This window comes from Pan troglodytes, chromosome 8, assembly GCF_028858775.2.
Source record: "Pan troglodytes isolate AG18354 chromosome 8, NHGRI_mPanTro3-v2.0_pri, whole genome shotgun sequence".
NCBI classification, from domain to species: domain Eukaryota; kingdom Metazoa; phylum Chordata; class Mammalia; order Primates; family Hominidae; genus Pan; species Pan troglodytes.
The window spans coordinates 25,030,370-25,047,692 of record NC_072406.2 but is presented as its reverse complement, the minus strand read 5'-3'; the positions used below and the strand labels follow the sequence as shown (position 1 = coordinate 25,047,692).

At 42.2% G+C, this 17,323-nt stretch overlaps 2 protein-coding genes across 7 annotated transcripts in view; one reads left to right on the top strand and one right to left on the bottom strand.

Annotated features, from left to right (window-relative positions):
* The window catches only part of NUDT5 (nudix hydrolase 5), a 28,237-nt gene extending 22,807 nt beyond the window's left edge, over positions 1–5,430 (top strand). For 2 of the 4 annotated variants that reach the window (XM_001138070.6, XM_063780435.1), the window contains 4 exons: positions 174–275; positions 2,109–2,117; positions 2,247–2,300; positions 5,193–5,430. In XM_001138070.6, the coding sequence (XP_001138070.1) occupies positions 174–275; positions 2,109–2,117; positions 2,247–2,300; positions 5,193–5,302 (275 nt within the window). In that variant the 3' untranslated portion in view covers positions 5,303–5,430. Of the gene's footprint in view, positions 1–173; positions 284–2,108; positions 2,118–2,246; positions 2,301–5,192 lie in introns of all 4 variants that reach the window. The other 2 variants (XM_054660091.1, XM_063780434.1) reach the window with 2 other exon arrangements.
* Positions 1–17,323, bottom strand: part of SEC61A2 (SEC61 translocon subunit alpha 2) — a 67,211-nt gene that overhangs the window by 20,688 nt on the left and 29,200 nt on the right. For 2 of the 3 annotated variants that reach the window (XM_063780431.1, XM_016962635.4), the window contains exons 7-11: positions 17,057–17,210; positions 15,923–16,083; positions 14,880–15,077; positions 11,865–12,056; positions 10,697–10,773 (exon numbers count right to left, since the gene is read on the bottom strand). In XM_063780431.1, coding sequence (XP_063636501.1) covers positions 10,697–10,773; positions 11,865–12,056; positions 14,880–15,077; positions 15,923–16,083; positions 17,057–17,210 — 782 coding nt within the window. Of the gene's footprint in view, positions 1–7,626; positions 8,725–10,696; positions 10,774–11,864; positions 12,057–14,879; positions 15,078–15,922; positions 16,084–17,056; positions 17,211–17,323 lie in introns of those variants that run through there. The other variant, XM_507657.9, reaches the window with a different exon arrangement.

Below are 17,323 nucleotides of genomic sequence, written 5' to 3'. Positions count from 1 at the left end.
TGTGAGTGCCCAGATGCTTTGCAGCCTGCAGATCTGCCTACCAAATGTGAGAACTAGTTTTCCCGCATCACCTCCACATCAATGCTGAGCTGCGGGACGCATCTTCTTCCTAAGACCGTAGTGAAACAAATGCCAAAGGGACTGACGCATCTGACTGTCCCTTCTCTCCACAGCGGTCTGTATGGACCCAGGCTTGTCAAACTGTACTATACACATTGTGACAGTCACCATTAACGGAGATGATGCCGAAAACGCAAGGCCGAAGCCAAAGCCAGGTATGTGTGTGTCGGCTGTGATGAAGGTGGTGTGGTTGCATTACGTGTCTTGGAACTTGCTGCTAGTTTGATTTATTAAAAGAATGTAGTCTTTCATGGAAAGAATCGGTCTTTCAAATAGACTTCATCAGTATTCTTGTCTCTCTTCCTAATCATGTATTTTAGCATTTTTCTTTTGCCACTTCATTCATCTTTATGCTTTCTTTGTAAAAAAATGTTAAATGACATATTTCCCTGTTTTCTGTATGAAGTGTATTCCCACTTAGTAATATGAGCTGCAGGCTTAAGTAGTAAACAGTGAGAAACTTAAATCACCCTGGTTTCTGTCTTCATGTATATTTTAAGAATGGCCTAAGTTCCCTTGTAGTCCCAGCTGCTCTGGAAGGTGAGGCAGGAGGATCACTTAAGCCCAGGAGTTGGAGGAGCTATGATGGTGCCACTGTGACAGAATGAGACCATGTCTCTCTTAAAAAAAAAAAAAATGGCCTAAGTAATTGTTAACGGGCAGCAGATTATTCACTATTTCTCTTTGCTCTATATTTCTTAGCAACTTTGGATTCAAAAGCTGTGATGTCTCTGTCAATTCCGTGTTGTCTCTCCCTTCCTTTTAAAGGGGGTATTTATATGTGCACCACAGTAGATCAGTATCAGTGATATTCTTTAACTTCTTACCCTCTTCAGTTGTTCATATTTATGTTTCAGTATCCCACTGCAACTAATTTTAAGTCTTATTTTTTGCCGGGCGTGGTGGTTCATGCCTGTAATCCCAGCACTTTGGAAGGTTGAGGTGGGTGGATCACTTGAGGTCAGGAGCTCGAGATCAGCCTGGCCAACATGGTGAAACCCTGACTCTACTAAAAATACAAAAATTAGCCAGGCGTGGTGGTGCGCACCTGTAATCCCAGCTACTCAGGAAGCTGAGACACAAGAATCACTTGAACCCAGGAGGCGGAGGTTGCAGTGAGTCAAGATCACTCCACTGCACTCCAGCCCGGGCAACAGAGTGAGACCCTGTCTCCAAAAAATAAATAAATAAATAAATAAATAAATAAATAAATAAATAAATAAATCTTAATTTTTGAACTGCACATATACATATGAGACACTGTGGAAAAGTCTGGCAGTTCCTCAGCATATTAGATACAGAATTATTATACGATCTGGCATTTCATCTCCTAAGTCTACACCCAGAAGAAGTGAAACAGGGACTTAGATACTTGCATGCCTGTGTTCATGGCCGCCTCTGTGGAAACAAGCCAGCAGATGAATGCATCCACAAAGTGTGGTATACACACAAACACACGCACACGCTGAAACATGCGATAACATGATGGGCAAGTACTCTGATTCTACGTATCTGCGTGCCCAGAATAGACAAACTGATAGAGGAAGACAGTAGAGTAAGCGCTACTAGGGATGGGGAATTAGTGTTGAGTGGATCCCGAGTTTCTGTTAGGTGACATGAAATGTTCTGGAGATGGATACTGGTGGTGGTTGTGCACCTTTCTGAATGTTATTTAATGCTACTGAATTGTACCTTCATAGTGGTTAAAATGGTAAGTTTTTATATGTTCTGTATATTTTACATAATACGCAGATTCGTATCTATAAAAATATACATACTATCGAATATGCTTTAAATTTTGCTACTTAACATTATGTGGAGAACAATAACTTCATACTGCTTGAGTTTGACAATGTATATAAATTAAGTTAGCAGAGACTCAGGTTTCTGTGAAATTCTCAAAGCCTTTTTGACGCCTCTTGAATAAAAGTCTTCCGATGTTACCACTCCAGGCCTTGCTGAAATGTTTTCCTTCTGTTTATTTCCAGGGGATGGAGGTATGTTCTGCAACTCCTGGTGGCCGAGCGTGTATGGCTTAGTGTAGTGGTGATGGCTGCAGACATTTTGGGTTGTTTTGGTAGGCTCTTGACGTTAGCTTTGTTTTCACTTGCACTTTGTCTGTTTAGAGTTTGTGGAAGTCATTTCTTTACCCAAGAATGACCTGCTGCAGAGACTCGATGGTAAGCATTCTCCAGACCGCCACCCAGTTTCTCCAGTTCTCCCTGTCCCCATCCCAGCAAACTGGGTACTAAATATAACTCCATTTCTTTATCTTTTTTGTATCACTAAAGTCAAATGCCTAGCAACTTGTAAAACTGCAGGTGACCACTACTAATTTTCCTTTCTGGGTGGCACAGAGTTTGAAAATAAGAGCAAAGCATTCTGGGTCAAGTGCAAACTTTTGGTAGAGGCTTTTTCTCCTACAGAACGGCCCAGATGACATTCCTGCTGAGTAGCCAAAACGATTCTACACTTTAAACCTTCAGTCCATAGCAATGCAAAGGTGTGGATAGATAAGCTGCTAGCTTTTCCTCAAGTATGCTAGTATGAGGGATGGTCCTTTGTGGAGGCTGTATGTTCAAGGAGAAATTGATGATGCTCCTTCAACAAATACTTGAGGTATTTCCTGTATACTCCGTGTGATATGCTTTTCACATAATAAACCAAACCAGCTGTGTGGCCCTTAGAAATCACTGGTCATGTAGATGCATTGTATAATTCTTGGCCACCCATCTTTTAGGGACTTTGTAAACAGTAAGTAAGCTTATGGGGAGAAAAGTCCTTTGATAAAACCACGAGAGGAGATACTGTATGGAGACGAGGAGATACTGTATGGAGACATATCATGGGCCCTTCAAGGAGCACCTCTGTATGGGCTGGCAAATCCCTTTCACTCATCTAGAAAGAAGCAGACACTTGTCATCATGGGAATATTTTATTGGGTATAAGTGTTTTAGGTAATTGATAACTGATTTTTCTACTGTTTTTAAGTGATTACTTCAAATGTGATTTGAAGCATTGTTTGGCCTGAAGCTTTAAGACCAGTTTCTTAAGCTTTTCCCTGAGTTTCAGCAGCTTACAGTTTCAGTGAATAAGCAGAGCGCCTGGTTTTGAAATGTCTGTTGTTTGTTTGAAAATCTGAATGTGTCTTTCAAAGGCTGCTGTGATTTCTTTGGATAAAATCAGATTTCATATCCCTTAGAGAGCTTCCACTCCTGCTTCACCTTTCCAAAAACTAGACCTAAGGTAGAAGCCACCTCGACAGCTCAAAGCCAGAGTTAGAACAATCATACTGAATAGATACAATAGTTTATCTGGTGCGTATTTGGAGAAAGGCATGACAATCAATACGAGGCAGCGCAGCTCGGAGGCACAGGCCCGACTCGGTTTGAGGCTTCGCGGACCATAATTAGCTACCACATCAAACAGGTTCTGTAGCCTCTCTCGGCTTTTTTCATAAAACAGGAACAATAACAGCCCCTCCCTCTGAGGAGGTGTGTGGAAAGCAGGGTGGCGTAGGCAAGTGTGAAATGCTGTGCGGGGTTATCTTTTAGTAGAAGAGTAGCCTTTTTGTAAAATGTCTTCCTTCTCCCTTCCACCTTCTTAACTTCACTTTTGGTCTTAGAAAAGGGAGAAAAAAATAGAATAAGTGAGGGGAGGTGGAGAGAGGGCTACTATGGCTATAAAGGAGGAGGGATAAAAGAACCAAATTGCCTAGCTTTAGTAGAATCAAAATACAGTAATCAAACCGTTTATTCAACAAGCAACATTTGAGAATTCGGAAGGAAAGTATTACATTTTAAGATCAGTTTGCTGGCCGGGTGCGGTGGCTCACGCCTGTAATCCCAGCACTTTGGGAGGCCAAGGTAGGCTGATCACTTGAGGTCAGGAGCTCCAGACCAGCCTGGCCAACTTAGTAAAACCCCATCTCTACTAAAAATACAAAAATTAGCCAGGCATGGTGGTACATGCCAGTAGTCCCAGCTACTCAGGAGGCTGGGGCAGGAGAATCACTTGAACCCGGGAGGCGCAGGTTGCAGTGAGCCAAGATCGTGGCACTGCACTGCAGCCTGGCGACAAAGTGAGACTCCATCTCAAAAAAATAAAAAAAAATTTAAAAAAAGATCAGTTTGCTACAAAGAGTAGCATCTGCCAGTTACCAAGCACCTGCTATGCCCAGGTGAGTAGGACATGCTTCCTGCCTGCAAATGTCCCCAGGCTTGTTCCCAAACAAGCGGCTAGGAAAACAAGAGGCTGATTTTACATCTGGCAACCTCCATCTGAGTGAAACAAATTTTAATGAAAGCCTGTGGTAATAAGGTCCTGAGACCGCATTCTTGGTAGTAGATCTCCAGTCCTAACATGCACACAGTTTAACTTGCCGGGGGAACATATGTATCCCCTAGCAGCAGAAAAGATGGAATCCCTAAGATCCTACATAATCATCACCATCTGGTTTCAGAAAAGCAAAGCCCTACCCCAGCTATAAATGAGGTATAGTGATTGGCTCTATACACTTCCAACTTTGCTGTTTTAACACATAAAATCATCCCTGGCTGGGTGCGGTAGCTCACGCCTGTAATCCCAGCACTTTGGGAGGCTGAGGCGGGTAGATCACGAGGTCAGGAGATCGAAACCATCCTGGCCAACATGGCAAAAACCCCGTCTCTACTAAAAATACAAAAATTAACTTGGCGTGGTGGCGTGCGCCTATAGTCCCAGCTACTGGGGAGGCTGAGGCAGGAGAATCGCTTAAACCCGGGAGGCAGAGGTTGCAGTGAGCCGAGATCACGCCATCGCCCTCTAGCTTGGGCAACAGAGGGAGACTCTGTCTCACAAAAAAAAAAAAAAAAAAATCATTATCCCTGATGTTCTTGTCTCGTGCTAGGAATGTAATCTTGCCTTTATAGTCTTTATTCTTTAAGATCCTTATAGGCCAAAAAAAACGTTATCACCAGCATCTAGCATAGGAACTGACATATAGTAGTACCTGCTTCGCAAACACTGATTGAATAAGATGTTTTGTCCTTCCTTAACGGCATGATCTAAGTTGTTTTCTTTGCTTTCCACAGCTCTGGTAGCTGAAGAACATCTCACAGTGGACGCCAGGGTCTATTCCTACGCTCTAGCGCTGAAACATGCAAATGCAAAGCCATTTGAAGTGCCCTTCTTGAAATTTTAAGGCCAAATATGACACTGGCCATTTTTGTAAACGAGACCACCAGGCCTTCTTCACTAAGACTTTGTATTCAACTTAGTTTCATGTAGATTTGCCATTAGCTTTTTCGTAAAATAAAAGCACAGAACAGATGTGGTGGTGGTATGGAATTGTAATTACAGGTAGGTTGTGACTTTCCTTTAAATTTGTTATAACTCCAGCTAAAATTAACAAAGAATATAAATGCAAGTATGTTTACTCCAATTTTTTTAAAGCTCAACAGCAGTTAACTACAGCTCAGTTACTTTTCTAGTCCAGTCTGGTAGACAGGGGTATTTGTATAGAGAAATAGACCTGAGTTCTCAATTAGGTCATTTCCACTCTCAACCCCCAATATAAAATTCTAAGCTGGGTATGCAAATAACCATGTACCCCGTTAGTGTTTAAAACAGCGTTAAAAAGAAAAAAAAAGGCTTTTTGGCCTCTTCTAATTGAATTTTTACTATGCAAAATTCATCTAGGGTAGTTGAATCCAACTAGGGTAGGGTTCGATAGAATCCTCTACTAGTTTTCAGTTCACCTATTTACTGAGGCTGAACCAGCTTTTAAGTAAGGAAAACGGTTGACTCCATTCACTTCACCAAGGCTAGGAGACTAATGAAAATTCAGGTCCATCCCGCAAGCATCTGCACGTGCTTGAGGATCTCTTTTCCTATTCTTACCTCAAAGAGTACTTGAAGTTTCTGAAAACAAATCCGTAAGACTGACATGTTTGGGGCAGTAATATCTTGATGTTAAACCATGAACAGAACCAGCAAGATCAGCCAGTACCTGAAACCCAATACAGAGTACCTCACAGCAAGAAGTACAGATTGATCTGGTTCCCATGCCTGAAACCCTGTCATCTAGCAGTTCTACCAGTGTTCCTGGGCCATTTTCTTAGCTTCTTGAGTGAGTTTAGCTCTTTTTGTGTTGACTTTTAGGGCCTCCAGCAGCTCCATGATTTTCCAGGACTTTCCAGTCTGGCCCCCACGGAAGTCTCAGGATGATTCTCATCCAGCCCTAAATCATGTTTCTAGCCTGGCTCCAGCGGGTAAGCCAGGCCCTGAGAACCATATGAAAGGGCTCTCCAGATAAAATCAGAGTGCTAATGCCAGAATGCTGCAGTAGCCTCCGTTTGTCCACAGGCTCACTGTCTGAGCCCAGGATATTTTTATGAGTGAAACTGTAAGATCTTCACACTGGACTTCCTAAAGATAAAACAATTATGGAAATACAGAACTTTACAGATGAAGCTGTCTAGCCCTATACATGTGAAAATTAAGATCCAACTACTTCCTGTAATGGTAGCCTTCCCCTATGCCTCTAACCCTTTTTTAAATCCCGATTTCAATCACAGGCATTGTGATTCTCCAAAGCTCTAACTCTTCCTTAGGTCTGAAAGCCACATGCTATCAATCATTGAAATCAAGAGAGAAGGCATCCGTAGACGGGCGCAGCCCAGTCTTTCCACATAGCCCAGTTCCTCCCCAGCCACTCCCCATGGGAATGACCTCTGCAGCTGACCTAAGCTTATCCTCTCCTTCTTCCTAAGAGTGCAACTTAGAAGTCAGAGCCAAATCCTAGAATGTATCCCTAAATGCCATTTCTATTTTTTATAAACATGAAAAGGTTGTGCTTTGGAAATTAAGTCTGTTTGAGAACTGGCAGTCTGGCTGGCACTGTTTAAAAATGTTTATTTGCCCTGCATTTAAAAACTGAAGGTTTCCTATGTATTAAAAGCCATATTTCCACCTTCTTAAGGGAAAAAAAAATCGGACGTCATAACACTGGGTGGATGTTTTTATGGTAACAGTGGTCTGAGGCCCTTGGCGGATGCTCACCGAGCCACTGTCACTATCCTGCCTGCCTTTATCTGCCTTGCCCTGCGATTATTTGGCTTTGTAAGCATAAGCTACGTAAGACATACTACACCTAAGAAACTAAACAGCAATGAAAACCCATCTTCTGAAAAGGGTGTCTTTTAAAAATTAAGTTTGATCTTTTGGGAAATAAAGCACATAGTTTTCAAAATGATTTACCAAGATCTATGCTCTTTCAAATGGAGACTGGGATATTGTTTTGAGACCACTGTTTTCCTGTTTCCTCCCAAATGTTAGTCACATATATGATTACCCTTAAGTTGGTCACTATCTGTCAATAATTTAGGATTAAAGTTTGAAGTGTAATTACATTTGACTTTTACAGGCATCTCAGGGTGGACTTCTTATGAATACACTGAACCTATACAAATGATCTTAGAAAACGTTTAATATCAGATTTCTTTATTTTTTTCCAACACAACTGAATCAGTTTTCTTAAATAAAAGTTTATTGTCTACTGTTTACACTCATGTTGCTGCTGTGAGTACAACAACAGACACAAATTCCTAGCATGAATATATTCATCGTTCACCCCCACTGAACTACAGACATTGCCTGAGAATTAGATCTTTGCTTTAGGGATTTAAACAAACAGAAAAGAATCGGGGCCTAGAATCTTGAAAGAATATTCTCAAGTGACTAGTTGGAGTTAGAAGGCATAGCCAATACAGGCAAACAGCACGATGATGCTGTCACTGGGAAGAGAGGAGGAGGAGAAGGAAAAGGAGGAAGAGGAGGAGGAGAAGGAGGAGGCCTTAGAAGCAGTTGTGGCAGAAATAACTGGAGACTTGATTTTGCCCATGTGGGCTAAGTGGCTGCTTTGAGAAGGGACAAATAAAAATGAGGTGGGGGTGGGGAGTGGGGATACCATGAGTTAAAAAAGTATAAAAAGTAATTATCTAAAATATAGATTAGATATAAATGTTCCAGAACTCATTAAATAAGCTCAAAAATACTGGAAAGTGGCAATTTGAACTACATTTATTTTTAAACAAGTGGGGGCAATATGAAGTGTTTTGAGTGTTGTGTGCAACACGAATCCATCTCACCGTCTCACTGTCATGATTTAACACAGCAAGGTAGATACATTGGTTTCCAGCATTACAGGCAACACTAGATGTACTTTTTTTAATGAATAATGTAAACTTGAGTTTTAAGGCAGCGGGTACTAATGCTGCACACAGACTTAGCTCGGTGCCCATTTCAGAAACGGGTCAGTCAGCACTCGAAACAAGAAACTGTGAGGGGAGAAAAGGGGAGCCACCAGTGTCATCTGACAAAAACGATCCGTCAAAGTGTTTTCCCTTTCACACGCACAAAATGAAATATTTGAACATTTAGAAAAACAAAGCACCCATCCCACCAACTTCGGCCTGTTCTTTAACAAATATTTCAAAATACTGGTAAATAATAGTGACTGCTAGCAGAATTCCAGTGCCAGATCCAATGGCCCCCAGGAAGTCAGCCAGCACCGACAGGGCGCCAATGCACAAACCGCCAAACGCAGCTGCGGTGGGGATGTACCTAGGAGACAGAACCCCAAGTTAGGCGGCAGCAGAGACCAGGAACAGCACGGCAGCTAGAGACGAAGACAGGTTGAGGCGCAGCAGCCATAGCTGGGTCTAAAGCCTCCCTGAACTCCAGAGGGAACAGGCTGCAGTGTGGAGGGGTGTGCAGGACACGGCATGGGAACGGGAGCTCTGATCCAGGCAAAGACTCTGACCCTAATTTCCAGGAACCAGTCAACAGCCAAGAAAGACAATATATAATCTTACAGGACATGAGATTCCTGGACAGATTTAAATATTAAAATGTTTAAGATTTTTAAATGAGTAACCTTTCGTTCCCTCTTGTGGAATGAAGAGTAAGTATGAACAAATTTATGTCATAAGATTTTGAGGATCCATTTCAGTAATTCAACCTTGGCTGCACATTAGAATCACCTGGAAAACTTAAAAATGGGATTTAAAATACTCAAAAAAGATTAGAGGCAGTGATAGGTGAAACAAGAACAGCAGGATGGTGACAACTGGAGCTGGAGATCCATCATACTACTCTGCAGTCTGTGTTCTAAATAAATAAAAAGTTTAAGGAAAAATACTAGTGCCTTTTCAACAAATCATGCTGGGACAACTGGATGCCCCCAAGCAAAAGAAGGAATCTGGATCCCACCAGGCATGGTGGCTCATGCCTGTAATCCCAACACTTTGGGAGGCCAAGGTGGGTGGATGATTAGGTCAGAAGTTCAAGACGAGCCTGGCCAACATGGGGAAACCCATCTCTACTAAAAATACAAAAATTAGCCAGGCATGGTGGTGTGTGCCTGTAATCCCTGCTACTAGGGAGGCTGAGACAGGAGAATCGCTTGAACCCAGGAGGTCGAGGTTGCAGTGAGCCAAGACGGTGCCACTGCACTCCAGCCTAGGCGACAAAGCGAGGCCCCATCTCAGATTTAAAAAAAAAAAAAAAAAAAGCCAGCTGGCCGTGGTGGCACACACCTGTGGTCCCAAGCTACTCTGGAGGTTGAGGCGGGGAGGATCGCTTGAGCCCAAGAGGCTGCGGTGAGCTGTGATTGTGCCCCACTTCACATCCATCAGGATGGCTGAAATTAAAAAGCCAGAGCTAGTGCTGGCGAGGACAGGCAGCAGTGGAACCTCATACACTGCTGGTGGGAATGTGGGCTACAGCAGCCAACCTGGAAGACAGCTGAGCAGCACAAAATTTGTACAAATATGTTCACAACAGCATTATTCATAAAAAGTGGAAACAACCCAGATTTCTATCAACTGATAAAGTGTGGTAAAGCCCTACAACTGAATATTATTCATGAAAAGAATTAAGCATATGAACTGTGAAAACATGATGCCTAGTGAAAGAAGCCACTTACAAAATAACATACCTTATATGATTCCATTTATATGAAATGTACAGAATAGGCAAATCTGTAGAGACAAAGTTAAAAGTGGCTGTCTGGGGCTGGTGGTTGGGAAGGTGGGCTAGTAGGTACAGGGTTTCTTTCTGGGTGGTGAAAATGTGTTTAAACTTATGACTGTACAAGTCTGAATATACTAAAAAACACTGAACAATATACTTCAAGTGAGTGAATTACATGGTATCTGAATTTTATCTCAATAAAGCTGTTACCAAAAAATAAAACCCTGATGCCTGGAACTCACCCCAGACCAAATAAGCCACAGTTCCTGGGAAATCCTTTTTAAAAGCTCTCTGGTGATTATATGTGCAGCCAGCCAATGCTGAGAACAGCACTGATCTGCAAGATTTTATCACTGGGATGAGCAGAGCAGTGCTCACAATTTCAATGAAAAATTCAGGTGTTGGTTTTGACATGGAAAACAAGTTTTGTGTGAAATTTTGATTCATCTGTGTGAATAGAAGGGTTTTCAATATGAACTTGAACAAAGAAAAACATTTAGCCATCACTGAAAGACTGAAACACCAACACAGGCCTATAAAGGCGTCAGTCTAGCAGCCTTACCTATTAAGCTCATGAACCATAGAGGTATCTCGGTGGCCCCTCATTACCATCTGCTGTTCTTTCAGCTGTTTAGCTACCTGCCGAGAGAGAAACGACTTTCAAAATCCAACTGGAACATTTCACTGCTTACATCTACCACGTTCTATGCGAAGTGCTCACCACACACTAACAAGTAACATACAATAACCTGAAAGTTGCATTGTCATATCATTCGCATTAAGCCTGAGGAAACCAAAGCTTCAGTGCTCCTCCGCTCCATGCTACCCATATGAAACCGGTGCTTCTCAACCCTTCTTCAATTACCAAACAAGATTTTGTTTTGCAGGAGGGTTGCAAACCACTGTAATATCTAAGAATTTTTTACCTTTTGGGAACCAATTTTTAGCCTGTTGGGGTGACACTGACTCATTAAAAATGTATAAATTAAAGTTTAAGTTATAAAGGAGTGTATCCACTACTGTTTTGACAATTAAATATGAATTTTCCAAAAACAAAGTTTTATTTTACTTTTTAAAAAATTTTTTATTTATCTATTTATTTATTTATTTTGGAGACGGAGTCTAGCTCTGTCGCCAGGCTGGAGTTCAGTGGCACGATCTCAGCTCACTGCAACCTCCGACTCCCAGGTTCAAGCGATTCTCCTGCCTCAGCCTCCTGAGTGGCTGGGATTACAGGCATGCGCTGCCACGTCCAGCTAATTTTTGTATTTTTAGTAGAGAAGGGGTTTTACCATGTTGACCAGGATAGTCTCGATCTCCTACCCTTGTGATCTGCCCACCTCGGCCTCCCGAAGTGCTGGGATTACAGGCGTGAACCACTGCGCCTGGCCTTTTTTATTTTTTTGAGACAGGATCTCGCTCTGTCACCCAGGCTGGAGTGCAGTGGTGCAATCTTGGCTCACTGCAACCTCCACCTCCCAGACTCAAGCGTTAATGCTCCGTCTCAACTTCCCAAGTAGCTGGGACCACAGGCACGCACCACCATGCCTGGCTAATTTTTGTTTGTATTTTTTTAGTCATGACGGGGTCTCGCTATGTTGCCCAGGCTGGTCTCAAAACTCCTGAGGTGAAGCGATCCAGCGGCCTCAGCCTCCCAAAGTGCTACGATTACAGATGTGCGCCACCATGCATTGCCAAGAGTTTTATTTTAAAATAAACCAAACACTTACATCTTTGGCTGAGGAACCAGACACTTCAATCCATGTCTTAGAGAAGAATGCACATGACCCCAACATGAAGATGATATAAACAACGACATGGACAGGATCCTCAAAGATGGCGCCCATGGACTCGGGAGGAGAAAGATAGTAACAAAGGCCTCCGACTGGGTAAGAACGTGCGGGTCCTCCCCCACTGACATCCTACAGAACAGGAGTACAAAGAACAAGTGGTCAACCTAATTAGGAATACATTTGCATGACACTTCAAACTTCTCAGAAATGACAGTGTTTTAAGTTCAAGGCATCTACAGCTAGTCATTCTATGTAGTTTCAGAATGTACCTTTGTGTCTACTACCTTCACTCCTTCAAAGTTATACGATGAACACCTATTACATGCAAGACACTGTGAAAATATTGAGTCATTATTAAAAATTGTAATATATTACAAAATCTTCCATTACTGAAAATAGGAATATGATTACATTTACAATCAACCTCTGATTATACTTAAAATCTGAAATTTTCTGAGCTATGAGAGTATCCAGTCAGTACATTAAGATCCCTATGAATGATCCTTCCATATGAAAATATTAATGCAATCAACTAAAATACTGACATAAGACTTTAACTTGCTGCCTAGACTTTATGTGGTTTCTGTTATAAGGAGCAATCTTTTAATAAATATTTATAATAATTGGATTTTTATCTATATACTTAAGTCTTACAGAAATAGGAACAGCATTATTTGCTCATATTAAATAAAGTTTTGGGGTATACAGATAGGGGGTGAGAAACCAATTTTTAGTTGCGATGATTACAGTATCTGGTTCTTGAATTGATGACTGCCCAGTGATTTCTTTACTGTGCTCCTAGAATCATTAATCCCAGATCAAAAGCACTATCTCCCAATCATTCTCTCATTCGGAAGAATCTTACTCAAAATCATAACACAATTTGTACAGGACCAACTACTCAAAGCACTATCACTATGACATTCTGATCAGAGTAATAGCTGCTGCTGGACTATTCTAAGGAGGGCAGAAACAGCATTCTTCTTATTCCTGTGTCTTGGCTTTCCTGTCCTCGATATAATATTAGCCAGAATACAACAGAGATCATCACATTTCTCTTAAATGAATGGGAAAGAAGTATTATGAATAAAGGGAATCCTATTCCCTTCAACTAATATATGAGTTACTGTCTTATTATCTTAAAAAAAATCTTTTTTTTAAATGACATTCAGTAAAAGCAGAAAGGTATGAGTCTTTATAACTTATAATGCAAAAAAAAAGCATATTAAGACAAATGCACAGAATAAACACCATATTTCAAGAATAACTGTACAGAAAAATACAATTCTTTGGTGGGGTGCAAATTCTAGAATTACCTACTGTGGCAAAGAATAAAGGACATTAGTCTTTTAAAATTCTATTATTTTTGAGACACGGTCTCACTCTGTCAACCAGGCTGGCATGCAGTGGTATGATCACAGCTCACTGTAGCTTCAAACTCCTGGGCTCAAGCAATCCTCCCAACTCAGCCTCCCAAGTAGCTAGCACTACAGGCACGTAACACTGTGCCCGGCTAGTTTTTAAATTTTTTTGTAGAGATGGTGTCTCGCTATGTTGCCCAGACAGGTCTCCAACTCCTGGCCTTCAAGCTATCCTCTCTCCTTGTTCTCCCAAAGTGCTGGGATTACAGATGAGAGCCAACACGCCTGGCTAAAATCTATAATTTTAAGAGGGAAAATACCCCTTTGTTAGGTGACAGAATTTAAACCAATGAAAATTCAGTCCCACAGTAACTCACGCTTCAATAACAGCGTGGCTAGATGGCTTTAGAAAAAATTATGGGCCGAGTGTGGTGGGTCACGCCTGTAATCCCAGCAATTTGGGAGGCTGAGTCGGGCAGATCACAAGGTCAGGAGATCGAGACCATCCTGGCTAACACAGTTAAACCCCGTCTCTACTAAAAATACAAAAAATTATCTGGGCGTGGTGGTGGGCGCCTGTAGTCCCAGCTACTTGGGAGGCTGAGGCAGGAGAATGGCATGAACCCGGGAGGCGGAGCTTGCAGTGAGCCGAGATCGTACCATTGCACTCCAGCCTGGGCGACAGAGCGAGACTCCATCTCAAAAAAAAAAAAGAAAAAAAAATTATGACAGGGGGATGTATATGAGAATGTACAGGATTATATTACTAGCAGCACCGCTGTCTCTACCATCTAGTTAATAGCATGCCTATCTCTAGCCCAGCTCATCACAAGCTGGTTTATTGCCATTCAGACCATGAAAAATGGAGGAGGCCTGGAGGCGGGGTGGGAGATAGGAAAGGTTAGGATGAGTCCAGTATCTCATATGTTAGCAGCAGCAAATAGCATTTTTTGTTTTTATTTTTTGGAGACGGAGTCTCGTTCTGTCGCCCAGGCTGGAGTGCAGTGGCGTGATCTCAGCTCACGGCAACCTCCATCTCCTGGGTTCCAGCAATTCTCCTGTCTTGACCTCCTGAATGGTTGGGACTACAGGCACCTGCCACCACGCCTGGCTAATTTTTGTATTTTTAGTGGAGACGGGGTTTCACCATGTGGCCAGGCTGGTCTCGAACTCCTGACCTCAGGTGATCCACCCACCTCAGCCTCCCAAAGTCCTGGGATTACAGGAGTGAGCCACCGCACCCAGCCAGCAAATAGCATTTTTTAGAAAGCATTATTGTAGACAATACTGGAATAAGATGACAAAATAGGAAATTACTTTTATGAAATCAACCACAATTTTAGCTTAAAAGGTCATTCAAATGAGATGTGAAAGTGCTTCCTAGAGAGCAAAATAATAAAAAGCGCTTGGGCAATCTTACTTCTGCAACACTTAACCAGTTCTTCCAGATAAGTACTAAACTCTGCTATATAGGTAAGTGAATCTGAAAATACAGCAAATGCTCCAATGTCGACCTCATTCCATTAAAAATACAACCATGAAATGCAAATTATAATAAACTATAAATAATATAAATAAACATAATACTCACGGCCCACTGTCCTAGTAAATTTACTAAAAAGTTGCCACTAAATCGAACAGACAGCATCTGGGAAATCACATACAGGTTGGACACCAGGGCCGACTGGAGGATGATGGGGATGTTGGAGGTGTAGAAGAGTTTGATGGGGTAGCTGCTGTACTGTCCTCGGTAGCGGGCCGACTTAATGGGCAGATCAACGCGAAATCCCTAAAAAAGAAACGGAGAGTAAGTGGGGGAGCCAGACACATTAAGAAAAGAACAGGGACCAGAGAGGGAAAACAAAGAACAGTGCGGGGGATGAAAACACAATGCTGGCCGGGCGCAGGGGCTCACGCCTGTAATCCCAACACTTTGGGAGGCCGAGGCGGGCGGATCACGAGGTCAGGAGATCGAGACCATCCTGGCCAACGTGGTGAAATCCCATCTCTACTAAAATACAAAAAAATTAGCCGGGTGTGGTGATATGCACCTGTAGTCTCAGCTACTCAGGAGGCTGAGGCAGCAGAATCGCTTGAACCCAGGAGGCGGAGGTTGCAGTGAGCCGAGATTGCGCCATTGCACTCCAGCCTAGGCAACAGAGCAAGACTCCATCTCAAAAAAAAAAAAAAAAAAAAAAATTAGCCGGGCGTGGTGGCACGTGCCTGTAATCTCAGCTACTCAGGAAGCTGAGGCAGGAGAATCACCTGAACTCGGGAAGAGGAGGTTAGAGTGAGCTGAGATCGCGCCACTGCACTCCAGCCTGGGCAACAAGAGCAAAACTCTGTTTCAGGAAAAAAAAAGAAAAGAAAAGACAATGCTAACAAAGACGTTCTGCCTTTTAAACTGTCGAGCGTCTGCTTCCTGCTGATGGGTCGAAACAAAAAACAAAAAAAGTACAGAGACTCCAATATTTCACACCTTAAAATCAGAGTCTGGAGACTCTAATTGCAAAATTTGATTTCCCTTGATCTTAAACCCTGACTTGTTAAACAACAGCATGTCAGATGGCATTCTCTTTAAGAGCAAAATAAAAATCTACATCCCACTTACTTTGGTGAAAAGGTTATACTTACTTGGAAATATATAACAACAGCAAACACAAAAACTGTAGCAATGAGGTTCATGAGATTGGGTAAGTTCTGCCGATAAAAAGCCTCCCGTAAAGCTCGGACTTTGTCCGTCCTGGTGGCCAACAAATGGAACAGAGCTATGACTGCACCCTCAAACTCAGTACCTGTAAAATCAAGACAGACACGACCTGTGGACTCATCGTCCAAAGCTGTCCCAAAGCTCAAACAACTAACCGTGAAAGTCCAGTATACAGCAGAAAATATGAGTCAAAAGAATTCGCCAATGTTTGCTTTATGATATAGCCATGTGAGCAGGTTCTACAAATATTTAGATCATTGAGGCAAATCTATGTTTTTATAGCATAAATCCGAAGTTTTCTCAAGAGACTATTCTTGAAGAAAACATACAACGTAAAATTTACCAAAGCGAAATTTCATTCATAGAGATTTGCCTCTCCTTTACTTCAGGGAAGGGGGAGAGTGTTTTTAGGAAAAATAAACAGCAGCGAAGCAGAGCAGAGATGTCAGAATAAGAGACGGATGTCACTCCATCGAGCCTGCCTCGAAGTTTACCGCACCAAGAACATTAATCATCATTACAGTTTTCTTAAGGCTGGGATCAGAGTTTAGGTATTAACCACTTAGGACAGTATCTGTTAGAAGTGGAGATGAGGAAGGGGAAAGAGAGAATGAAATATTTCAAAACTTCGGTGCTATTACAAAGCCAATTAGAAGAGCAGCAGAGTAGGAGTGCTCCAGGTGGATTCAATGAACAACAGTCTTTTCATTTGAAAAATCTAAAATCCACTACCTTTTTATCCCCCTACGGATGCTGAAATCAGTCAAATAAATGACTTCTGCAGCAATGCCTTAAGCAAGGTTAACAAAAGAAATTTTGAAAATCTGTTTGCAACCACTGAAATTTTAAATAAGCAGAGGCTAAAATTTTGATACTATTCTCTGAGGTAGTACTGCTTACTCCACAAATCTCTGCTCATTAAGTTTTGAAGAATTCGCATTCCTTATCCCCTAGGAGAGCAAACCAGAACGGCTCTAGGCATGTATTGCGACACGATGGGTTTGTTCCCAGCACACATCCAGCAAAACGCGTGCAGTTGCAGTCGCTGTGCGATGTACCTCTGCCAGTGTTAATGGTAGTGGGACTAAAGGCCTTCCAGACAATGGTCTCACAGATGTTGGTGGCAATAAAGAGGGAAATCCCAGACCCCAAGCCGTAACCCTTCTGTAGCAGCTCATCTAACAGCAGCACAATCAAACCAGCAACAAACAACTGTGGGGAAAGAAATGCAAGTAAGCGGAAGCAAGAACAAACTCAAGAAAGGGGGAGAGGAACACCATTGGCTATTTCCAAGCTAGGGGCGTTTTGAATATTAAGGCCTGATC